Raw genomic sequence first — 25,111 nt, 5'->3', positions numbered from 1 at the left:
ATTATGCATATCGACGATATTTACAACTTTGTAGTTAAAGATTTTTCCATTTGAATCCATTTAGATGTAAAAAGGTGACTAAAATTTTCAGATATAGTGTTTTTAGATCTACAATTTATAACTATTTTTGGCATCTAAACGGATTCAAATGAAAAAGTATTCGATTGTAAAGTTATAGATATTGTTGATGTGTATAATTTTATATAAAGATTATCTTCATCTAAGACTATATGAAAAATTATAAAATTTTCTTTGAACATTGTCTGTGCACGGCTAGTCGGTATTGTAGTGCCGATTAGCACATATTTCTGTAAATTTCTCATTTGAATAATATTTTTACAATTTTCCAATATAACATTATTATTTTAAAAAATCGTTTGGTAGCTCCGTTTCTTTTTCATTTCGTTTTTCTGACGGATGAGGAGAACGCAAGATAGATTAGTATGTAACCCTGTAGGTTCCCAAGTAGATTCTGGATCAGTCTTATTCTTCGTAGCCTTAGAAATTAAATTATATATCACGGTAAAAGGCATGTTTGACAGGAACCTTTCGAGGGTTCGACAGTTTTTAATGCAGAACAATAGGATGATTCTGGGATGATACATGTATGATATTTTATTTAACTATATATATGAATATATATATATTTGTTTGGTTGTTTATATGGAATAAGTACGACTCGTACATCATCATGTTTGGTTGATTGAGTGTATGTTGCTATGGTTACCTCCTCCATGGGTATGATAGCTTTACCTCCCAAGCAAATGTCCGTCCAAAATTGACAAAGTGTGAATCAGATCAAACAAAGTTTGTCAATTTATTAAGGTTAATGGTTGCATTGGGGCCTAACACACAATACGACTTGTGAAGCTCTCACGGAGTTTCTGCAGCTGCCAGTATCTCTCAGAATAATAATATGAAATTTGCAAGTCCTATGATCCTAATCTTTGCTCTCACTGTCAAAACCTGAACATTGTAATTTGAGGAAACAATCTTCACAAGAAAGATCAATCTGATAACAAGCTCACTGATTCTCAGCAAATTGCAGTGTCAAAATATTTACCGTGATGAACCATTGAACCTCACAACAGCCGCCCTCTGTCTACCTCTTATCTCCAAGCCAAACCACCAGAGATCCTCACAAACTCAATCCAAACTCCAGAGTACAAAGGGAAAAATCATCTAGAAGTCATCAAACGAGACCACCATCCAATTCCTATCCATAGCACGAGTTTATCTCTATCCAATCTGATTCAAGTTTCCCCAATCAAATTGGATAAGTATGAGTGAAAGGATCGATGACGTCTTAAGAGTAGAATAAATTAGGATATTTAAAACTATTTTAACTTAAAAAATTATACAAGATAAATCTATATTAAATTATATCTAAATATGTTCTAACTTTATCTAACGAATCTATATTAACAATCAAACTGCTCGCAATCTATCTAATAAGTTAAATTATAAAAATATAAATAAGACAAAAAGAGCAAACTCAGTAAAAAGATATTTATCCCGTGGTATCGATGGCATGAATACCACCCCTAGTCCGTGTTAAAGCTTCACAAAGGATATGCTTCCGGTCGACACCCAGGCATAACTCTTGATGCATCAAGTCACAAAGACAAAGCCTTCACCCGAATGAGTCAACAAGCCACTAAGGTAATGTCTTACCACTATCATCTCTTCCGATTACTTACCGCCGTGATCATTTCGGAGCTTAAGCCACCAAGATAAGGGTCTTCGTGTCCCCGTATACGCTTCTTATCACCGCTCCATACCAAGTCGGAGTATCAACAAGTTTGCCGATGAATCACCAAGACTCTAAGGTACCGGTATATCACTTGGTACAAGATTGGATCACTTCTTGATCCACTCTCTAGGCATCGATCACTTAGCAATACTCTCTCTAAGCCTATAAGTACTAATTATTTTCTAATGGTGTGCTTAATCGCCTTGAATGATCACTTTAAGCATTTTGTTAGTTTAAATGTCTTCTCAGGTGAATATTAACTTCTCTTGACTCTAGTTGTATGTCACACATTCAAATGACTAAGTGGAGATGTATTTATAATCTTAAATCAACGCACTAGCTGTTAACCCAACAGCTAAAAAATTTCTTGACTCTAGTTAGTGTTTTCACCGGACCATCTGGTGAATACACTGTCACAAACTAGCCATTGGAACCCCACTCAAGCCTCTGTGAACACCAGATATTTTGGTATATATTTTATCTCAATCACCGGACTATCCGGTGAATTATCCTAAGCTATCCAAGCTAACTGCATTCTCTCTGTGTAAATTGCTCCGATAAAAACATCCGATACACACTACTTCATCACCGGACTATACGATGAGTTGACTTTAGCCAACCGAGCTAATGCAACTCTCTCTAGAAATAATACTCCGGTGTACACAACATCCATCACCGAACCATCTTGTGCCTTAAACTTCGTTCTTCAATACTTGGCACCCTGTGTAAATTAGTCCGGTGTTAAGCCTTCGGTGTGTACAATACATACACCGGACCTTCTGGTGTGTTGAACTATTTCTGTCTATTTATACTGTTTATTATCTGATGTGTGCAACACATTGATCATCAGATCATCCTGTGTTTTGATCTTTAATTTCAATGGCTGCAAATTTTTCTAAACAAAATGCTTCGATATATATCTTCTCTGATCACCGGACCTTCCGATGAGTTCTTCGAACCGTTCTCCCTTTTATCAACATTGGTACCCACACCAAGATTTGGTAAAATCATAGTCAGGTGCTACATATCAATATAGCATCAATGACAGTGTTAGCGACATTGTACAGCACATCCAAATCGGTCGTGTTTTCGTCTTGCCGCTCCTATGCCGTGTTCGATTCTAGTTAACCACGGCCCATCAAGACCACTCTAAAGCAGATTTTGTGTGGCAAACAAACATGTTTGGTCCAAATTAGCAGATTGCAAGCATAATAATGCATCGAGAATATGTAAGAGTGAAGATCACTCATCGTTTCATCAATGGTGGCTTACCTTACTTGGTTCACAATTGTTCTCATGGAAGCTGATCAAACCACTCGATGATGTCCATCAAATCATCAATACTCCACGGTAGTAGTTGGTTTTTGCTCCATACACAACAAGAGGCGCTGAAGGAAAGAGAAACAACTATTTCACTTTTCATACTTACCATTATTAAAAAAAAAGAACATATCCAATCTAAACTCGAATTTTCAAATCTAGTCCTATCTTAAAAATACTGAACACAAAACCACCCACCCCTAAGCTCGACGAGGAGCTAAGACCAACAAGGCAACCCGAAACAGCCACCACGGTTGGTCAGCGCCCTCGGCACGGCCCAGCTCCACGACACCGGGGAGGGTGGCGTGGGCACACGCCGAGGCTCGCCTGGGAGGGCAGCGCTAGCGCCGTAGAGAACGGCGCTGGGGAGAGCGATGCGGGGTTGCGGCAGGGCTCGCCAGGGGCACCGGGAAGGGTTCGCTAGAAAGCCGAGCGCGCTAGGCTGGGCAATGTGCCGGAGGAGTGGGCTAGGCCATGAATTCGGGTGGGCTGGGCAATGAGATCCACACCTGGATCTCGGGACCCCAACCCGATAGCCATGTAAGTCCATTTTCCCACCAAACCCGTCTTCGCTGAGTCTTAAAACCCGCACAGACCCGCGACCCGCCGGGGCAAACTGCCGTCCCTACAACCTCCGTCCGTCTCCTACCCGCGAGGCCGCGAGAGAGAGGGAGAAGGGGGGAAATAACTGAGACACGGAGTCCCAGAATAGGAGGACCACTTCGCCCTACGGTCCCCCCCCCCTTCCCACCGCTCGGCTCGTCCACCCTCTCTCGCCCGCCCGCCCCTCCCCGTCGGCGCCGCCGGAGCGCGGCCGCGTGCGGCGATCCCGACCGTCCTCCCCCGCCGCGCCAGATCTGACCCTCCACCCCCATGTGCCTTCCTCCGTCCCAGATCCGACCGACCTAGCGAGGAGCGCGCCGCGGGCGGACCCACGGCTTCTCGGGTGGGGAGGCTTCCCGTCCCGGGCCATGGACGACGTGTCCAAGTACGCGCACAGCCCGGCGCACCTCGCCGTGGCGCGGCGGGACCACGCCGCGCTTCGGAGGCTGGTCGCCAGCCTCCCCCGCTTGCCGCGCGCCGGCGAGGTGGCCACCGAGGAGGAGTCCATCGCGGGCGAGGCCTTGGCCGATGCCGTCTCCTCCGTCATCGACCGCCGCGACGTGCCGCGGAGGGAGACCCCACTCCACCTCGCCGTCCGCCTCCGCGACCCCGTCGCCGCCGACATCCTCATGTCCGCGGGCGCTGACTGGTCGCTCCAGAACGCCGATGGATGGTCCGCGCTTCAGGAGGCTGTCTGCACCCACGAGGAGGCCATCGCCACCATCATCGCGCGCCACTACCAGCCGCTCGCCTGGGCCAAGTGGGGCCGCCGCCTCCCGCGCATCCTTGCCTCCATCAACCGCATCCGCGACTTCTACATGGAGATCTCCTTCCACTTCGAGTCCTCCGTCATACCATTCATTGGCCGCATTGCCCCGTCCGACACCTACCGCATTTGGAAGCGTGGGGCTGCACTGCGGGCCGACATGACGCTTGCTGGCTTTGACGGTTTCCGCATCCAGCGCTCGGATCAGACGTTCCTGTTTCTGGGTGATGGTGCAAGTCCCGAGGATGCTGGGGGTAAGGAGTTGCAGCCGGGTTCCCTCATCGTGCTGGCTCATAAGGATAAGGAGATTACAGATGCGTTGGAGGGAGCAGGTGTGCAGCCAACGGAGTCGGAGGTGGCGCATGAGGTGGCATTGATGTCGAAGACGAATATGTACCGTCCTGGGATCGACGTGACGCAGGCGGAGCTCGTGCCACACTTGAATTGGCGCCGGCAAGAGAGGACGGAAGCCGTGGGGCATTGGAAAGCCAAGGTGTATGACATGTTAAACGTTCTGGTGACCGTGAAGTCTAGGCGGGTGCCAGGGGCAATGACAGATGAGGAGCTGTTTGCGATGGATGGGGAGGAGAAGAACGGGAGGGGTGCAGAGCTTGATGCTGAGTTAGATGAAGTGTTGACAGCTGAGGAGAGGAGGCAGCTTGATTCTGCGTTGAGGATGGGGAACCAAGAAGAGGAATTTGAGGAAAGGGGCGACGATGGTGACAGTGGGGCCGGTCATATGGATGCAAATGGTGTGGCGAAAGATAAGAAGGGATGGTTTGGTTGGGGCGGCAAGAAAGGTCCCAAGAGTGATGAGAAGCCATCAAAGGCGGGGAGTAAGGATGAATTGGGTGATCCAGGGAAGCAAAAGGAGAAGGGCAGTGGGAAGAAGAAGAAGGGTGGTTCATCAGGCGATTCTAATAAACATGAAAGCGAGTACAAGAAGGGGTTAAGACCAGTGTTGTGGCTGACACCGGATTTCCCTCTGAAGACAGATGAACTGATCCCTCTGCTTGATGTCTTAGCAAATAAAGTAAAGGCTGTCAGGAGGCTTAGGGAACTCCTGACAACCAAGCTTCCTACAGGCACATTTCCAGTCAAGGTAATCATCTAGCAACTTGCCATGCCATCTCAGTTAAAATTTCCAACTGATTGCATCTTGCCGTTTATTCCAATCAATTTGCATGCCTACAATTTCTCAATCATCTTGATGGACAACTATGGCTTTTTGCTACTCAATATATTCTGTCATATCAGTTTTTGTACCACAACCGACAACTGTTTGCACACTGTAAGGGCAACAAGTTTAGTCTAAAACTCCACGCTGGTTGCTTGAAAAGCTGTTGTCAGATGCATCCGTTGTGCCATATCCTTGCCCTTATCCTTGTTGACTTCTGCTATATGTTGTTCATCGTATTTTTGGATCTCTATTGTGAATAGTTCAATCTATTCCTACACTGATGTTTGGCTATTCATGTTTTTTCCCCGGGACTGATATTTTTTGTTTTTCCCTGGGACTGGTATTTTTTTTTATAAGTATTGTTTTTAAAAACTGTTAGTAAGTATTGTTCATGTATAAAACTGGTGCATCTTATGTGTGTCTTCCTGGTAATCAATTATTTGCACTAACAAGGACACAATCATAAGATGTGGTGTCCACTCCTGCCTGCTTGAAAGAAAATACAATGGCACTTGTACCACACAACTTTTCTCTCATAAGATCAATAGTGAACTGACAACCGAGTAAGCAAAAACTTTGCTTTTAAGCTACTAAATACTGTTAGCTCATGCCTTTTGGAATAAGTGGAGGCTGACAACGGATATGTTTTCAAATGGATATGATAAACGTGTGGTATACAGTTTATAACATGCAACATATAGCACTATTATTGAGATTAGATTTATGCATCCATTCTTTCATTATTTTATGCAAATTCCCATGGATATGGTACAATATTGAGTTGTAGAATCTAGTGCGAACTATCTTTTTTTTCATCTGTTTGTCACATCTTTACTGTTTTGTCAATCAACTTTAAATCCTTTAACAATGGCTAGTGGGTTGCTGCTCCCACCACCCAGTTCAATAGTCTCGCAGATTTCAGAAGCTGCCAAAAGTATATCTATTTCATCTTGTTATCTTCAAAACTTCCTTATGCTCCTCAACCACTCATCCACTTTGTCTCTTCCTCCATTCAAGTCTTGATTAGTTGGGTCCTACTCCAAGCCACCAGAAAACTAATTCCCCACTGCTCCATACTGACCTTAGAGCTCAAAAGGTAGTTGATAATACGTCCTACTCCTCCATCGACATTTCCTGACCACTCTTCCCTGTCAAATGTTACTGCATGAGATATCTTATTATCCAGGCTGAGCTAGAACACTGATCTTTGTTTGTCATCTATACTGATGGAATGTGAAATTTCTTTGCAATTCGTCTGCTCTTTTAGCATTTTGATGTGTACCAAGTTTTATTTCCCATTAGCCCATCAAGTACTGTTTTTGTCTTTCCATTGCTTGATAGCTTGTCTGAAAAGGCTACTAGATCAGATGATGCATTTATTTATTTATTTGAGGCATATGAAAGGATAGAGTATGTTTCATCATTGATTGAAGTAAGCATGGATTGGTGGAAAGAACCATAGGCATTAGTGTGCCTTGAAGGGTTTTGTGGAATGGTGGAAGTATGGTTTACCTTGTAGGAGTGTCCCTTTCTGCTGTGTATGTTTCCTTAAGGAATCAGTCACTGTTCACTGTGTAAATTACATGGTGATATCATGAAAAGCTCCACACGGACATAGCAAGTTGATATTTGTGTTATTCTGCTTGAAGGGCATTCTGAGTGGTATTTTCTTCTGATTACCACAGAAGAGAATAACCACAGATGACAGCAACTTAATGCATTAAGCTCAATTTTGGCAGAGTGATCTCTGACTTTGTGTAGCATCTTATTTCAGATTGCCATCCCCATTGTTCCAACTATACGAGTCATTGTGACGTTCACAAAGTTTGAAGAACTACAGCCTTTAGACGAGTTTGCCACCCCACCTTCAAGCCCAACACAATTTCAGGATGCAAAGGCCAAAGAATCAGAAGGATCAGGTTCATGGTATTCCTGGGTAAAAGGGGGCCGAGGTGCGCAGTCCAGTGACAGCGGTGATAGTCGGAACTGGAAAGATGAGGTTGATCCATTCCACATACCATCTGACTACACCTGGGTTGATGCCAACGAGAAGAAGCGGAGGATGAAGGCAAAGAAAGCCAAGAGCAGGCGGAATTCAGCCCGAAAACAGTCATCGAAAAACACTTCGGAAGGAGGCCATCACCCCATGATGGATGGCTTCGAGTAAACACATTTTCACCAGCATAGTAAGTTGTCTTTGCATTCTTAAGACGTTAGTTGCTGATGGCAGCTGGACGCCTGACGCAGATTGATAATGTACCTGCACCATTCACGCAGCGTGGTGGTGGTGGTGGTGGTGATTAATCGGAGTCGGATCTCCTTGAGAACGTACAGGATGGCTTATACCCCCCTAATCTGTAATTCAATGCTATTTTTGCCCCCCTCCTTTTTTCACCTTGCTGGATGTATCTTTGATGATGATATGGCCCTGTTGTTGAAAAATGTGTTGGAGGGGGCTGTAGTGCCCCGCTCCCCCTGTTGTATGGAAGACTACGAATATGCAGCGATTTTCTCGCAAAGAGGAAGCTCAATGCACATGCTTGTTTGTTCCACTCCGTTTGCTGCTGTTGATGGCTTCCATTCCTTCTCCTTAGTCTTCTAGTTCTACTGCATGCTCAATTCACAGTGTATTTCAGCAGACTTTGTTTCCAAGGGAAACTTTACTGTTGCATAACACTACAGCCTACTGCATTGCATTGCTTGTGTTTTCCAAACCGACTAAATGATTAGCGCGTTGTTCCGGTTAAGCAGATCGTATGCAGTTGACAGCGACCCAGCGAATAGAAATGTAACGGTTAAGGTCGAGTGGTAGAGAGGCCATCATCTATATAATCTTTGTTCGATTGACTGATGACGATGGACACTGGACACCATCCTAGTTTACTCTCGGATCTCGGTTTACACACATGTTACTGCAGTCAGCCCACTTCACCGGTTTTGACCGCCAAAATTATGCTATGCGGTCTGTTCGCTGAAAATGTTTGTATTGGTTCTTCAAATTCTCTCTTCTCCCATATGCCTCCCACTTCTGCTCATTTATTTATGCCTTCCTTTTGTTCTGTTTTCAGGGATTTTTATTTATCCATTTCTTATGGCTAATCAACAATGTTCTATTTCATTCCTTAGTAACTAAGCCTAAGTTGGTGGGAGGTGTGAGTGCACACCTCTATCACTCAATTCGAGTCCTCTTCAATTCAAATTTAGATATCTATTTCTTTTTAATATAACGCCCCTTAATTCCTTCTAGACTGGTCAACGTTTTTTGATAGCATATAAATTACTAGAATATATTCATTTCTTTATTTTTCAGTTTCATTTATTGACTACCTACAGTACAATTTATGCTCGTTTTGTATAAGAATTCAACAATTTAATTTTTTGAGAGGTGATTAACAATTAATGTTCAGCCACTCGGAATGCTGAGGCCGAGAAATTGGTCTTCTATTACTTCCATGTGGGCCTACCTTCGAGGCCAACGTGGCACCACGGGGCCCACATCCAGCCTCCCGCCCAAACAATTTCGAAATCTGAAACAATCCCAAATCAATCAGCCATTCCCAAATCTCAAATCAAAGCGACCATTCCTCTCGTCTCCCCAAACCCTAACCCTGCATCGCCGCCCCGCCATGTCCTCCCGCCTCAAGGACCGCGGCGGCGGTGGCAAGGTCACGGCCACGGCCGCGGCGTCCCGCCCGCTCACCCCGAAGCCCTTCTCCATCACCTCGTCCGCGCGGCGCCCGACCGCCGCCGGCAAGGAGAACTCCGCGTCCAAGCCCACCTCCGCCGTGCGGCGGTCCACGTCGTCGATCCCGCGGGCCAGCAGGATCCCGAGCTCGGTGGAGTCATCGAAGCTCGTCTCCAGCCTCAGGGCTTCCTTGCTGCCGGGGAGGGCTTCCATCGGGAGGGACCCCGTGGCGGAGGCGGGCTTGCGGCGGAGTGCGAGTGGTGGGATCAGGGCTTCTTCTGTAGAGAAAGGGAGGAGGTCGGTGAGTGCTGTTGGATCCAGGGCTTCAGAGGCCAGGAGAGGGAGTGGTGGTGCTGGCGGTGATGTCATTGACAGAAGAAGGGAGGGATTTGATGCGAAAGCCAAGGGTTTCGAGGAGGTCAGCAGAAAAAGAGATGGCTTTGATGCCAAGGCGAAGCAAACTGATGAGATTGGCAGGAAAAGGGAGAGCTTTGATGCAAAGGCCAAGCAGATCATTGGGAAAAGAGATAGCTTTGGTGTGAATGTGGCAAAGCAATGTGATGAGATCAAAGGGAAAACAGAGATCTTTGATGCTGATGTGAAGAAGCAAACTGAAGAGATTGGTGGGAGAATAGAGGGCTTTGATTCGAAGGCAAAGGCAGGTGATGAAATCAGTAGGAAGAAAGAGGGGCTCGATAGGAAATTGGTGAGGGAGATCCAACCAAAAAAGGCTGATTCAGTAGAAGCTTCTTCCAAAGCTGCAGCTTCTTCTGCTACCCAGAAGGATGGTGAGGTAGGCAACGGTTCTGCCATCCCAGTGTTCACTGTCCATGTGGTGGACTCAAATGATGCCCCTATCGGAGTGAGAGAACAACAGAAGAGTAATGATCAGTATAACAAACAGGAAGAAAAGGAGAAATTGGCGGACAAGATTAGAGTTTTTGAGAAAGCTGCAGCAAGTGGGGAGGGAAGGCCAGCTAAAGTTGTGTCTGCTGTGAACAAGTACCCAAGCAAGCTGCATGAGAAACTAGCTGCATTGGAAGGGAGGGTTCAGAAGATTGCTACTGAGATCAAGAAAACCAAAGAAATGCTGGATGAGAACAACCCAGATGAGCCAAAGCAGATATTGTCTAATATCCAGAAGGAAATAACTGCCATTGAGAAGGCAATTTCTCATGTCAAGGTTGATAATAAGATTCAGCTAGGTACTGCAGATAGCAGTGACTGTGAGAGTTCTCAGGTTAAAAGGGCTGCAAAATGCACTGTTGTGAAGCCAGTTGATCCGAAGCATGCTGGAAAAGGGGTGAATACCGATGAACTGGAGGCGAGGTTCTTTCCACATCACAAATTGCTGAGGGATCGCAGATCTTCTACTTGTACTCAACAGGAGTCATCCATGGATATGAAGAAAGATTCTAATGGAAAAACAGGACCTTCTGCCTCTGACCCTGATGATGATGAGAACAGTATAGCCATGGAGTTTCTGGCTTCTTTAGATGGTGAAGAGAATGGCTTCTTTAAGGACCGCCGGGCTAAGAACTTGGAAAATAAAATGATATCTGAAGTAGCAGATGCTACCAGCAAGACATCAAGCCAAGGTAGTTCAAAGAATCCAGTTGGTCCCAATCATGAGGAAATTGAATTGCTTGCTACTGAGAAGCCAGAAGAATTTGATGAGCAGGAAAACAAGTCCTCAATGATGGTACAGGAGGAAACTGAGGAGTCTTCCAATGATCAGTTATCAGGAATAGGAAATAAGTCTTCAACAGGAGGATGGTTTGTTTCTGAGGGTGAAGCTGTTCTTCTTGCTCATGGAGATGGCACATGCTCTTATTATGATATTGCAAACCATGAGGTATTTGGTTATTTACTGCCTATGTTGCTCTGTTAACATTTTTTATGCAACGTTAATTAGATATTCCTAGTGCTGACTGCAACTAAATGTACTGATGCAGTTCAAATCTGAGTACAAGCCTCCCAGCATGATATCAAATAATATGTGGGGTGATTGCTGGTTGATTCGCGCCCCAGGTGTAGATGGATGTTCCGGTAGATATGTTGTTGCTGCATCAGCTGGCAATGCGTTGGAGACTGGATTTTGCAGCTGGGATTACTATACCAGAGAAGTAAAAGCATTTCATATTGATGAGGGGGCTTCTCATGCTTCTGCTCCATCCAGGGCTGTTCTTGGGCCTCTCTCTAATGTAGGTTCATCAAGATCTATCTCTGTGTTGCCAAATGTAGAAAGACAGCAGTGGTGGTATAAACCTTGTGGACCTCTCCTGCTTTCCACTGCTAGCAAGCAAAAGATGGTCACAGCCTATGATATCCGTGATGGCGATGTAGTGATGCAATGGGAAGTGAGCAATCCAGTAATGGAAATGGAATACTCCAGCCCGCTACAATGGCGTAGCAGGGGAAAAGTAGTGATTGCTGACAGCGAATCAATTGGGTTGTGGGATGTGAATTCGCTTAACCCAGAACCCTTGTTGTCTGTTGCTTCTTCCGGTAAGAAAGTGTACTGCCTTCATGTGAATAACACCGATGCTGAGGTGGGCGGCGGAGTGCGTCAAAGGTAAATAGCAAATCTCACCTCAAATGCAGTTCAGTGTCCCATTCTAGTGGTATTTAAGATCCTGTTAAGGTTACATCAACTTATGCTATTGAAACCAGAATATAGTTTTTTTTCCCCTTCTGTTTCTTTAGTTATCAACAGCAGCAAATATCTTGTCCTGCTGTTGAGGAAGTATCTGAAGGAGAAGTACTAAAATCTGCTTTTTAGCATATACCTTGGTCGCATTATCTAAAACCTGTTTGTGGTTTTATTTTGCAGGGTTAGTTCATCTGAGGTGGAGGGAAATGATGGTGTTTTCAGCACGCAGGAAAATGTTAATGTATTTGATTTCCGTGTACCTGCTGGCATCGGTCTTAAAATTGCAAGACACGGCGGTACAGCAAACTCAATCTTCTCACGTGGAGACTCGGTATTTATTGGCAGCACAGAAAGCAGGCTGCAAATAAAAGGGAGGCTGAGATCACGAGTCCAGCAATACTCACTAAGAAAGGGGAAGCTTGTTGCAACCTATGAGTTACCAGAGTTCAATGCTCATTTCCACCACTCCTCGATAACTCAAGTATGGGGCAACTCGAACCTTGTTTTGGCTGCATGCGGTATGGGGCTGTTTGCCTTTGACACCTTTAAGGAAGACATGCAGCCAACTTACATCTTTGGCCGTGGAAACACCATTGGAGTAAGAGAAGTAATTGGCCCTGATGATTTATACTGTCCTACATTTGATTACTCATCATCAAGGGTTCTTCTTGTCTCAAGAGACCGTCGAGCACATTGGAGGTACTTGTCGTAGCTATCTATGTATCGAGTGTTCTATCAATTTGTCGTGTGTTTGTGTGCATCATGTGTCATGTAATATATGTACTTCAGTTATGTTTCACTTCTGCTGTCATCTGCTGTGTCAAGCATCTTGCTTTCACCGTGCTAGCAGAAATTATCTAGTTTTTACCCCTGCAATTATTTTCTATCTGCTGTATCTTGTTTTTATCTTGTGCCTTTCATGTTTTTACATTCTTCCTCAGCACTTGGTTGTTACTTGTCTTTACAGAATCATTGCTCAAAGTCAGTATGATGCCCTGGAGCATACGACTTCATGCAATATTTTTCTGGCATCAATTCCTAGATACATACATAACTTAGTCATCGAAGTTAAGATCTTGTTAGTTGATTAACATGCAGCAATCTTCAACCGACCAATAAGGAATCCATCCCATATTTCCTGACCAGAATGCCTCATTTAGCTGTGCTCTGGTCCCTCCATGCGATGGACCGTCTGAGCTTATTCCATCTTAGAATGTGCAACACCATGATCTTGTCTAGTTATGCTCTCTGATTACTTTATTACCACTTAGACACCAAATCTAGCGCAAGCATTAGCAGGGTCTGTGTATCCGTTCCTGGAACTCTGGCCCTAAATTCCCTTGATATTGGGAAGCCCTTGTCTCTATCAATCAGTTTCAAGTTCGCGGAATGGTAATGGGACAGTCTTCACTGCCCTGAACTTTCCAGCATTATTTAAATGTTCATTCTCCAGCCTGCAAGCCGATCAAGCATACATCAGGTTATAACTAAACATACTAAGTAGGAACTAATGTTTGCAGCTTTATACTAGTATTTTCTGTTACCTGTAGAAGTTCCAATGTCCTCGTCGGATAATTTCTAGTGAAGCGAGTGAGAAATCCAGCAAGCGAGACTCCACCTTACCAAGACGGACCTTCATTACACTCTGTGTCCAGGCTAGACGCAGAGCAAGGTTGAGCATCTGCGTTGTAAAGGCATTAGGGTTACTGAACTTGCTATTTCCTGTGTCAATCCTAGCATTGAAAATAAGGTAAACAAGGAATAATACCATGGACACATAGTAGATCGACTTATTCTTCAAGACGAGTTCATCTCGGAGCCATAAGTTCTTAGATTTGGGGTTTAAAAGGCCCCAGTCCATGACAAAGTCCCAGTAGAGCTGGTAAATGGTGGCCGCTGAGGATGAAATGATGACCATACACACCCAGAATGGTGTTTGTGTTGCAGCGTACTTGAACCTAACAGCAGCTGCAACCATTGCTGATACGTACTTGCCGGCATTAGCAAGTTGGTTGATATCATGTCCTTCCTCCAGGTACCTCCTCAAACACTAACAAACATGGGCACAACATTTAGTCTGAATTAATCCAAACAAATTGCCAAAAGTTACATCGTTCATATGTAGATTTAATTTATAATTTTATACCTGCATTGCTCTCCAGTAGTAAGGCAGGAAGGAAATCACATAGGCTAGGTGTTTGTATTGTTGGCTGTTGGTACATGTCGCATATGCGTGAGTCTGAAAAGTTCCAGCCATGAAGTAGCACGCTGCGAACTCCATGTGTCTTAATAGTGGGATCTGGAAGAAACAAGTAAAAAATAGTTAACTCATAAGAACCTGCATGGCAAGGGCTCCATAAAGTCCTAGTATACAAGACTTAGTGTTACCTGGCTAGTTAGTTGGTCAGCCATGAAGAAATCAGCCATCAGAACCTGCATTGCAAGGCAGTCTGCTCATCAGATGGATGTTGATGTTCCCAACGGTCTGTGGAGTGAAAAACAAAATCCGTGGCCCCTTACCTTGTAGAATGGCGAGAATACGATGTTTCGCATAACACGCAGGAAGCAGTAGCGCGTAGAGCGGTAGAAGATGTTAAATGGGCAGAACAGAGCTCCTGTTGACAGCTGAAACAGTTGCAGGGTTGAGAACTGAAATCAGTACATGTCTACTGCAGCACAACATTTTTTTTTCCATGGATTGTGTTTCTTACAAGTAGGAGTGCACCGGGCAATGCATTGGCGTAGGTTGCGCTGGCGTTCCTGAGGAACAGATTGATGACCAGTGCAGCGACGACGGTGCACATGATCGATGCAGACATGAGGAAGGCATCCCTGTGCGTCAGGGCGGTGCTTGACGAGAAATCAAATATGAAGTTGTGGCTAATCCTGGTGCTCTTCCACATGAAGAGATTGCACCCATACAGGAAGACGTGCAGGCTGATGAGTGCAAACACGCTGCAGAAGCAAGGCCAAAACTATGTTACTCTGAGCTACAATTGCATCCTCGATCATCCAAAACTAACCGGTACTATATCAGGATTTGCAATATTCTTTCTGCACTAGAATTCACAACTATGGCCAGAAAAGCCAAGGACCTTAGCTTCAGGGATTACCTGAAAACATGGTAAACTATTTCCATATAGGCTGTGTTTCCAGTAGAAGAGAAGATGCCAGCGACATGGGCTAAAATTGCATATATGACGAATAACGACACGAATGTGCCTGTGAACAGGCCTGAAAACAAACACACACAAAAACGAGGTCAGAATATAGATTAAGAATCTGGGGTGTGAAATTAAGATGACGATTGATTTTATCGCAAGGCTACTCGCCTACGAGGAAGGTGATCATGTGGGTGTTCCTGGGCTGCTGCGGCTTGAGGTACTTCATGGCCACCTTCCTGTCGTTGCCTGCAAAATGCCTCAAGAAGACGTACTCCACCTCGTCTGCGAGCTGAAGCACCTGCTTAGGGTTTAGTTTTTATCGCCCGTTAATCCTTCTTCAGATAGTTTTCTTCAGAGAAGTGTAGCGTGTTCGTCGGATAGGAAGTAGACGATGATACCTTGTCGGAGCTGCTGAATGGAGACCTCTTCACCTTCTCTGAAAACAAGTCCGTGCCTCGCTGCTGCTCTGAAACCTGGAATGCAGAGAATTTCTTGTCACTTGCGGACATCGGAATACATCAGCGTGTGTCTATCTCAATTCTTCGCACAAAATTATCAGGATCTATGCAGTGCGTCTATTTGCCATGTTGCTAATATATGATAATTTTATGTTCTAAACAAAAGGTTTGTGTTTATACAGTTGCAAACCTGCACTAGTTTTTATGCCACTTCTTTGGTTACTTGATCGATTATAATACATGAGGACCTATATTCCTCTATAGAGTTTAGTGCACAAGTTCTCTTTATTATGGTGTATTGTTTAGCCTCTTCCCTCTTCTTGTCCGTCCATTTCAAAAGAACAGATATATGCCTAGTTGGTTAGGACACAGTACCTTGACGAATTTCTTCAATATTTTAGTGAAAGCCTTTACGTTGAGAGAGCTGCATCCATCCAATCCACACATGACACAGAACAGAAAAAGGAGTCAATCCATCACTACACAACAAAAGTCTCACGATTAACAACAAAAGAAAACGACATGTTTAATAAGCTAAACTACTGCATGCGTGGCTCCTACGTGATTCACTTCATGGATGGTTTGAGTTGCCTCCATCCATGCAAACTGACTGGAATTTCACAAACTTTGTCTAAGACTAAACCGTGTGCACATACAGATACATATATACGTGTCGATGAATCAAGTCGAAAGGGAAAATTTCGCTAAGGAATGCGAACATATGATTTATCAGAACCGTTTATTTGCATCAATAGATGTATAAGCATCATGTGAGATAGATGAACGGTTGAGATAAACCGTGCGTGTGCAGCAGAATGTGGAGTTGCATTTCCCAATCAGATCAGATGCAGGTTTATACTAGCTAAGGAACATAGCTAAGTCTAAATTTGTGTGATCGGATTGAGTGCCGTAGCAAGTTTGAACATGCAACGGACGTGATGACACACCCAATTGGTAGCATGACGGCAATATAAACGGCGTGGCGTACCTGAACTTCTTGAGGAGCTCGAGGCCGCGGTAGAGCGCCATGAAGGCGTCGCGGATGTTCTTCTCGGCGTGCTGGACCTTCTTGCGGTGGACGAAGGCGGCAGCCGGGTCGGCGCCGTCCTTGCGGAGCACGTTCACCAGTTCCTCCCACACCTTGAGCGCCGCCCTCCCCGGGCTCGTCGGCGGGATGTCGATCCTCACCGTCGCCGGCAGCTGCAGCAGCGCGCCCCTCCCCATCAGCAGCTTGCCGCTGCCGTCCTTCTTCGCCTTGGCCAGCCCCCCGCCCACGAAGCTCACGCCATTCCGCTCCAGCGCCGCCATCACCTCCTCCGCCACCGCCGCGCCCTCCGCCACCCGCGCCTGCTGCGCCTCCACGCTCCCATCTGCGTACATCATGCACGGGACGGCACGGCACGGCACGTCCACCGGTCCACGTCAGTCACATCACGTGCGCGCGCCACGCGGCCATGCATGCAAAAGCGGTGAGCCGATCAAGCAAGGCAGTGGGGTTCATGTGCTCGCTTTGGTTCACCCGTGGAGACGTGACGCGGTTGCGGTTACACCTACCAGCTGACATGGACTGCGGCGAGGCCAGGCCGGAGAGGAGGTGCCGGCCGCTGGACCCGTTCACGGACGGCGAGTGCGAGGGGGGCTCCGAGGCGGCCCGGCTCAGGCGACCGCGGACGCGGCGGTATGACGCGGCGTGGTCAGCGAGGATGCGCTTGACGTCGGCGAGGATGCGGAGCTGCTCGGTGAGTGCCTCGCCGCGCGCCAGCAGCTCCGCCTCCTGCGACGCGTAGAACTTGTTCACCTTCTCCAGCTCCTCGTCCGCCTTCTCCAGGAACTCACGCTCCTGCACACGCAGTCAATCAATCATCCACTCACTCGCTCGTGCAACTACACTACCTAATTACTTGTTAAATTTAAAAATAATCCGCTCATGCTGCTTAATTGATTACATGCTTGTCCGTGGATCGCACGAGCTCCCCTGAATCAGATTCCGAGCTCTCCTCCTCCTGCCAAGCGTATCCACGTACGTATACTCGTCAGAAATACTGAGCATCGTACGTGGTTACACCGTATTTCTATACGGTCCAAGGGGGCGACAACACACATGACAAAACGAACGTACTGGTGAAGCTGCATGAGCCTGAGCCAGAGCCGGCTTCGCGGCGAAGCGGGTGGCGAGGGCGCGGACGGGATCAAGAACCGAGAAGCCATAGCCGCTGCTGCCACTCTCCTTGCAGACGAGCGACGTCGGTGGTGGAAGGTGGTGTCCGGCGTCCCGGCGGCCGATCTTGATCCTCTTGATGAGCTTCTTGAGGCACTTGTAGTCGACGAAGGCGGCCTTCCACTCGGGGATGATGCTGGCCTCGTACTCCCGCGAGAACTTCACCATCCTCACCAACCCGCGGCAGCTGCCGCCCCTGCCCTATATTTAGGGCCTAGCTCCACGGCTCTGCTGACTGCTCCCGGATTGCTTCTCGGAATCGGTGGTGTTTATATGTGGAGAAGGGGACATGGACAGGCAGGAGTGATGGCACATGCAATTTTGCTTATATATATATAGAGAGAGAGAGAGGGCCAAGAGGGATGAAGTGTGACAAGAAGTGGAAGGTGCCGCTGGCCTTGACCGCGATGATCAAGGGAGGCTCGTCGCTGATGTGGGCTCGTGATGCGAGGGGGGGGGGGGGGGCTCTGGTGAGCAGCCCCAACAGACCCCCCCTTCCCCTCGCCATTGCCGTCTAGATTACTATCCCTGGCTCCGTATACCTATGTGGCCAGCCTGTGCCCGATCCGCTGCCCTCACGAAGAGGGCGGCGAGATCCCAGTTGGGATGGCGGGAGGCACGTAGATGGCAGGGACGACCGCTGCTAGGCACCTCGTGTTGGTGCTCGAGGCTCAGATGGCTGCGGGACCGATGTTCCAGGGACCCTTCTGCCCTATCGTGCAAAGCCATCATTCAAGGTGATGAGCACGTCTATGTAGTGTCTCTACTCTACTTGCCCGATCTAAGAGATGTTCTTCGACAGTTGAGGGAGGGGTCTATGGAGACTCTGGCGAAACCATGGTGGTTGGCGGAGGAGGAACGCGTGCATCTTGTTAAGGTAATTAAACATCATCTTTTTCATTCACCATCGCTCTCTAGGGAAAACATCGATTTGGGTTGCGTGTCACATGATTTAGATTTAGCGGAGGCGGAGGGGCAAGGGAGGCTCAGCCATGAACTATGACTGGCGATCTCGCTAGCAGTCTCCGTGGCACCGTCGCCATCATTGGGGACAAAATCTAGGGTGATTCACCCTGGACCGGTGATTACGGGCTCAGTCATTGCAATCAGAGGCCCCGAGCGGTCCAATAGTCATCCAGCCCTGTTTTGGGTACTCTCATCATGATATTTACGCTCACTCTCATCAACGAATTCCGCACCCTTGGATCTAGATCCACAAGAGTTCCTCATGTCTTGAGCTAGGGTTCCCAGCCTCTAGAGAGAATGTCCAGTGATTCGGCGCAGGTGCGAGGAAGGTGAGGCCTCTGGATCTCCCCTTGCCGTTGGTTGCCTCCTTTCCTCAACTGGTGAAGGATAGCGGCAGGACCAAGATCAAGGGAGATCTTGGGGGAAGAGAAGGCAAGAGGAGGTCTGGATGGACGAAGATGATCTCTTGGCAGGAGATCTTCACAGAAAGCGCTATCTTTTACACAAGCTTCAACAGAGCTTCAATTTCCAGAACGAGCAAGGAAGCTCGTGAAGCCACTCGAGGGATGACCTCCACTCCCGAGGCCGGGGTGGCCGAGAGGGTGGATCAGGTGATCCAAGACCCCAGGCTGGCCATGGAGGCCGAGGATCTAGTTCTGACCACAGATCTAAGATGGGTTTTGCGAACAGGAGGGGGAAATAAGAGGGTCACCAGGAACGAAGGCCTGCAGACTGGCAATAGGGAGGGCAACAACAATGGGTTCATAATCTCTAGGGCTTCAAAGGTAAACAACCAAAACCACCTAAGGCCACTAAGAAGATTAGATGCTTTAGATGCCAACAAGATGGACATCATCAAGTAGATTGCACAAATGACCTAGTCTTCTACAAATGCAAGCAGACTAGCCACTTGGCTATGGATTGTGCAACCGGCTTTGGCAAAAGCAGAAAAATCCAGATGTTTGGTTTCGTCACCCCAAATCTTGGGTTCTACTCTATCCACATCCCAGTGGAGAAGGCCCAGCTTTTTCAAACTATTGGCCTGCTCTCTGTCCTCATGGGTGAGGCCACAGTCCAGAAAATTGAAGCTGAGCTCAAACATCTTATTGACCCTAATTGGGATTGGAAAGTGAGACAGTTTGATGAGAATGAGTTTATGGTAGTGTTCCCCACCAAAGAGTCCCTCAAAACCTTCACTAGGTTTAACTCTGTTGAGCTGACTCTGCACAATCTGAAAGTCAAAATTAGCACTCATTGGAAGGACCCAGATATTACTGATATCTTGAAGTCTACTTGGGTCAAAATTTATGGAATCCCTGCTTTTGCTAAGGATGTGAAATTTGTGAAGGAGCTCACTGCTCTGGTGGCTGAGCCCATTGTGGTGGATGAGTTTAGCCTTTTGAAGAATGATCCTGTGAGAGTTAAGTCCTATGCAGGAGCCCCCATAAGATCAGGAACTTCATTGAGGTCTTCTTTAATAGGGAGGGGCATCTAATTAGATATATTATGGAAGACTTTAATGATAAAACCTCCACTGATGGCCCCTCTTCCAATCCAGACGAAGATGATGATAATAAAGGCTTTGAGGATGATAGCTTAAGTGACTTTGATAAAGAGACAAGTCATGGTGACTGTGCAAAAAAGGAGGGGGCGGGCAAAGACAAGAAAAACTCCTCAAGAACACATAAACCTATAGAAAAAGGGAAGAAACTATCTTTAGAGAGTATACCTTCTCCATCTTTGTGTAAGGAGATTACTCTAATTGCCTCCTTTGACCCTTCCATTGGTGAACTAAAAATCTTTAGTGACATGGTGGTCCAACAGGGGCTGTTGGAGCACCCATGTCAACCAGACACCTCAGTATGTGCAGATCAACAACTTCTTCTCACCTCCTTTGCTATGGATGGCAATGCTACTTCTCCAGGCGCTCCTTCCAGCCAGTGAGGTCACTCTCTATGCCCAATTTGGGGGGGGGGGGCAACTGCTCCTTGAAACTGATCTACTTAAAGGAAACACCACCAAGGATGAAACTCTTGGAGATGCTGCCCATCCCCCACAGGATTCAATTCCTAAGGACATGGTGTTTGTCCACAATCAGGAGGGACCTGCTCTGATCTCTACTACCTCCTGGCCGAAATTAACCTTTCCCCAAGATTATCAACACACTGAAATGGCTGGGCAAACATCTATGGGACATGTGTACAAGGGGGCATCTGAAGATCCAACAACACTTAGGTAATGTGGAGCCAGAGGGGGAGAACTTTGACATTCTCTCCCAAATCTATTCTAAAACGGAGGAAGGGGATAGCTCCCAAGGGTGGGATATTGTCCCTAAACCTCAAAGATCAGAACGTACAAGAGGAAGGGGCCTACTGTTGCCACCAAAGCTAGCTCTAGAATCCACAGAGATAGGATCTCCATCCAATCCAAGGCAATGAAGAGGGCTCAGCAGAAGAACTCTACTTTAGTTACCTCCTCATCTACTAACCAGTTTACTATTCTAAATAACTCTCCCAATGAATATATTGCTAATGTTATTATGAGTTGGGCATAGTAGCTGATAATATTGATACTCAAATTGATACCTTTAAGGCTGAGGAATTAGCTAGAGCTAAAACTATAGAAGCAAACTATAAGGCTTTCCTGCAAAAATAGCAGGACATGGAAGTGTAAAGGGTGAAGGACCTTGACCAGGATATGGCCATGGAGGTCATTGACAACTTATCTAGAGGCTTTGATATCCTCAGTCCAAATTCAGAGGAGGCCCCCAAGGAGGGGCCCTGAACAAAAGAAGGGGAGAGTAAGACCAAAGAAAAAGCTTACATGAGGATTCTCATCTGGAATGCCAGGGGGCTTGGAAAGGCTGCTAGAAGAAAACAAATCAAGGACTATATCCTGAAGGAAAAACTGGATATCATAGGCATCTAGAAAACTGTGAAAAAGGTCTTCATAGTTCAAGAACTTAAAGAGATTGCTAGATTTGAGAACTTTGCTTGGAGTGTGCTCCCTGTCTATGGTCACTCTAGAGGTATATTGGTGAGGGTTAGGGAAGACCTCTTGGAATTTGAGCATTGTGAGGTCCATCAGTTCTGCATCCAGATTACTATGAGAATGAGAATCTTCAATCTCAGATGGGAGTTTACTTCAGTCTATGGTCCTGCAGACCACTCCATCTCAAGGGAGTTTATTTGTGAGCTGGAGGGTATCTGTGATAGGGTGTCACTACTTGTCCTCCTGGGGAAATTTTAACCTCATCAGGGATGTCCAGGATAAAAACAATGATAACATAGATGGGAGTTTGATGAACCTATTTAATGATTTTATTGGTAATTCTCACTTAAGGGAAGTGAAGAGAATTGGTACCAAATATACCTGGACTAACAAGCAGTTAGCCCCAGTGATGGTCAACCTTGATAGATTCCTAATGTCTAGTAATTGGGAACTGCATTTCCCCTTCTGTCATGCATGGAGCTTGACTAGGGTTAGCTCAGACCATACCCCAATTGTTTTGGACTCTAGGGAAGCTGGGATTCATAGGGACAACTACTTCACCTTTGAAAGATAGTGGCTCCAGATAGACAATTTCAATGCACTGGTGTGTGAGAGGTGGGTACAGAAGAAAGATAAAAGGCATGAGAATGGTTATTATGTGGATATGTGGCAAGATAGTCTTTGTGATTCTAGGCAACTTATGAGAGGCTGATAGAGGCAACATGTTGGTGAACAAAACAAGAATAAGCAGGAAATGTTGGCTCAACTGGCTGTGCTGGATGACAAAGCTGATTCCGAAGGCTTATCCTTTGGAGAATGGGAAAATAGATACAATTTAGAAAGGAGCCTTCAGAAAATCCTCTTCATGGAGGAGATCTTCTGGAAACAGAAATGTGGACATACCATGGTGAAAGAGGGAGACAACAATACTATATTTTTCCACCTCTTAGCCAACAGGAGAAGGAGGAAAAACCTAATCTTGTATATGGATACTGATCATGGTCAGATCAGTTCTCAAGACTAAATCAAGGGTCACATTTATGATTTCTATAAAAATCTTTTTGGATCTGGCTCTAGGGGTGGTTTGAACCTTGTTAATTGCTTCTGAGACAACTATGACAAGCTTCCCCTTAAGGCCAAAGAAGCCCTGACCCTACCCTTCTTTGCCCAGGAGATTAAAAAGGCTTTCAGATATATGAAAGAGGACTCTACCCCTAGGCCTAATGGTTTAACAGCCACCTTCTTCAAGGTCTTCTGAGATTGGGTCAAGGATGACATCTTTGACATGTTTAAGGGACATCTTTGACATGTTTAAGGATTTTCATGATGGAAGGCTGGATCTAAGAAGACTCAACTATGGGGTTATAACCCTGGTTCCTAAGGTCAAGGAGGCCAATACCATTAAGCAATACAGACCTATTTATCTATTTAACATTGACTATAAAGGGTTCACCAAGGTCCTGAATAATAGGTTCACCTAGTAGCCAAGGAGATTATTGGTGCAAGTCAAACAACCTTTATCAAAAGAAGAAATATACTGGAGGAAGTGGTGGTCCTCCATGAAGTTATTCATGATTTAAGGAAAACATAACAACAAGGATTGTTGGTAAAAATATATTTTAAAAAAGTCTATGACAAGGTGAATTGGAGCTACCTGAAAGAAGTCATGAGAGGGAAAGAGTTTCCTCACATGTGGATTTGATGGGTTATATAGTTTGTGGTGGTGGGGAGAGTATGTATCAATATTAATGGCCAAAGATGCCTTATTTCATAACCCACCAGGGCTTAAGGTAGCCCACCAGGGCTTAAGGCATGGTGACCCCTGCCCCTTATACTTTTTAACATTGCTGAGGACACTTTGAATGCTTTGATGGCTAAAGCTTCAACCAAGGGCCTGCTCAAAGTGGTAGTGGGCCACCTAATCCTAGGGGTGATCACCCATGTTCAATATACTGATGATACGATCCTAATGGTTGATGGGGATGACAGATCTGTTCTAACTCTTAAAATGATCCTATACTGCTTTGAATGCCTGCCTAGGCTCAAGATCAATTTCCACAAAAATGAGACATTTGCTTTGGGTATGGACCAGCACAAGTAGGAAAGGGTAGCCAGCATGTTGAACTATAAACTGGGCCACCTCCCTTTGAAATAACTATGCATTCCTCTCTCTGATCATCATATGGGAATTACTGCTTCCTCTAACCTCCTTTCAAAAATGATCAACAGGTTAGACCCATAGAAGGGTAAAAACCTGACGTATGAAGGCAAATTAACTCTGACAAACTCATGCTTAACCTGCTTGCCTATGTTTACCATGGGTTTTTACCTCCTTCCCAAAGCAATTCACAAAAGGATGGACACTACAAGATCCAGGTTCTTTTGGAGGGTGGCTGATAATGTGAACAAATACCATATGGCCATATGGGAAGCTATATGTAGGCCTAAGGACTATGGTGGTCTATGCATCTTAAACACAACTGCCATGAATGAGTGCTTACTGCTGAAGTGGATTTGGAAGATCTACTTTAGCTCTTTAAAAAATCTGGTTTAAACTTCTCAGAGCTAAATACATGGTAGAGAGTAATTTTTTCACCTCCAGACAGAGAGGGTCCTCTCAGTTCTGGCAGGGCCTACACAAGGTTAAACACCTCTTCCATTAGGGGGTTGAGTATAAAGTGAATAATGGCACCAAAGTCTTTTTTTTAAGGATATATGGCTAGGAGAAACTCCACTGAAAATACAGTTCCCTGATTTGTTTGGCATATGTGCTTACCCAGACACTATTGTCTCTGATTGCTGGGCTAACAATGAACGAGACCTTCAGTTTAAAAGAAGCATGTCTACTAATGATCTGAACCAGTGGGATAATCTGATGCACATGTTGCAACACGTCCAGATGAATGAAATGGAGGATGAGGTAATATGCCCCCTAGATAAATCAAGGAGATTTACTACTAGGTCAACGTACATGTTTCTTACTTGTGAGGGTGTTTCTAGCAAGGAGGCTAGGAAGCTCTGGACTTGTAAAATCCCCCTCAGGATCAAAATCTTTATGTGGCAGATGCTCCATAACAAATTCCATGTTGCCTCCTCTCTAAAGAAGAGGGGTTGACAATGGAGCTTATATTGTTGTTTGTGCAATAGGTCAGAGGATGTTAACCATATCTTTTTTGGATGTGCTCTGGTCGAATTTTTTTGGAGTGCTCTGAGAGATATCTTCGGGTGGAATGGGTTCCCCACTTCGGTAGTTGACTTATAGGCAAGCTGGCTTCTGAAGTTTCTCAAAATCTCTCAAACCCTAGGTCTCTTCCTATTTGCAGGCGTTGCTTAGGCACTGTGAAGGACAAGAAA

The 25,111-nt window shown here is 45.8% G+C and overlaps 3 protein-coding genes across 4 annotated transcripts; 2 read left to right on the top strand and 1 right to left on the bottom strand.

Annotated features, from left to right (window-relative positions):
• Positions 1-3,696: 3,696 nt before the first annotated feature.
• On the top strand, positions 3,697-8,174 carry LOC133920959 (uncharacterized). The gene is made up of 2 exons (XM_062365623.1): positions 3,697-5,544; positions 7,397-8,174. Exons 1-2 carry the CDS (start codon positions 4,045-4,047, stop codon positions 7,787-7,789), a joined length of 1,893 nt encoding a protein of 630 aa, XP_062221607.1. The 5' UTR covers positions 3,697-4,044; the 3' UTR covers positions 7,790-8,174.
• Positions 8,175-9,110: 936 nt separating this feature from the next.
• LOC133920957 (KIN14B-interacting protein At4g14310-like) lies at positions 9,111-12,798 on the top strand. The gene is made up of 3 exons (XM_062365620.1): positions 9,111-11,162; positions 11,263-11,882; positions 12,141-12,798. The coding sequence occupies exons 1-3, from the start codon at positions 9,249-9,251 to the stop codon at positions 12,670-12,672; spliced, it is 3,066 nt and encodes a 1,021-aa protein (XP_062221604.1). The 5' UTR covers positions 9,111-9,248; the 3' UTR covers positions 12,673-12,798.
• Positions 12,799-12,951: 153 nt separating this feature from the next.
• LOC133920958 (phosphate transporter PHO1-2-like) lies at positions 12,952-18,099 on the bottom strand. 2 transcript variants are annotated; one of them, XM_062365621.1, is made up of 15 exons: positions 17,702-18,099; positions 17,529-17,585; positions 17,137-17,422; positions 16,571-16,952; positions 15,958-16,006; positions 15,523-15,597; positions 15,293-15,422; positions 15,074-15,194; positions 14,672-14,915; positions 14,481-14,585; positions 14,349-14,393; positions 14,107-14,259; positions 13,729-14,010; positions 13,505-13,641; positions 12,952-13,414 (listed from the first exon to the last, which is right to left on the bottom strand). In XM_062365621.1, exons 1-15 carry the CDS (start codon positions 17,966-17,968, stop codon positions 13,327-13,329), a joined length of 2,421 nt encoding a protein of 806 aa, XP_062221605.1. In that variant the 5' UTR covers positions 17,969-18,099; the 3' UTR covers positions 12,952-13,326. The 2 variants fall into 2 exon arrangements, with proteins under 2 accessions (XP_062221605.1, XP_062221606.1); XM_062365622.1 differs by lacking the exon at positions 17,529-17,585.
• Between the last annotated feature and the right edge of the window lie 7,012 nt (positions 18,100-25,111).

The sequence above is a fragment of the Phragmites australis genome, chromosome 6, assembly GCF_958298935.1.
Source record: "Phragmites australis chromosome 6, lpPhrAust1.1, whole genome shotgun sequence".
Lineage (NCBI taxonomy): Eukaryota > Viridiplantae > Streptophyta > Magnoliopsida > Poales > Poaceae > Phragmites > Phragmites australis.
The sequence above is the reverse complement of the archived record's forward strand: the minus strand, read 5'-3'. Positions and strand labels throughout refer to the sequence as shown.

What these genes read in the sequence shown, in the direction of transcription:
- LOC133920957 (XM_062365620.1), top strand. Translation starts at nt 9,249, where the DNA reads ATGTCCTCCCGCCTCAAGGACCGCGGCGGCGGTGGCAAGGTCACGGCC. An exon ending in ATGATATTGCAAACCATGAG is followed by an intron (nt 11,163 to 11,262) that starts GTATTTGGTTAT and finishes GTACTGATGCAG; the next exon opens with TTCAAATCTGAGTACAAGCC. An exon ending in GGCGGCGGAGTGCGTCAAAG is followed by an intron (nt 11,883 to 12,140) that starts GTAAATAGCAAA and finishes TTTATTTTGCAG; the next exon opens with GGTTAGTTCATCTGAGGTGG.
- LOC133920958 (XM_062365621.1), bottom strand. Translation starts at nt 17,968, where the DNA reads ATGGTGAAGTTCTCGCGGGAGTACGAGGCCAGCATCATCCCCGAGTGG. An exon ending in TGCGATCCACGGACAAGCAT is followed by an intron (nt 17,423 to 17,528) that starts GTAATCAATTAA and finishes CTGCGTGTGCAG; the next exon opens with GAGCGTGAGTTCCTGGAGAA. An exon ending in CATTCAGCAGCTCCGACAAG is followed by an intron (nt 15,423 to 15,522) that starts GTATCATCGTCT and finishes AACCCTAAGCAG; the next exon opens with GTGCTTCAGCTCGCAGACGA.
- LOC133920959 (XM_062365623.1), top strand. Translation starts at nt 4,045, where the DNA reads ATGGACGACGTGTCCAAGTACGCGCACAGCCCGGCGCACCTCGCCGTG. An exon ending in CAGGCACATTTCCAGTCAAG is followed by an intron (nt 5,545 to 7,396) that starts GTAATCATCTAG and finishes ATCTTATTTCAG; the next exon opens with ATTGCCATCCCCATTGTTCC.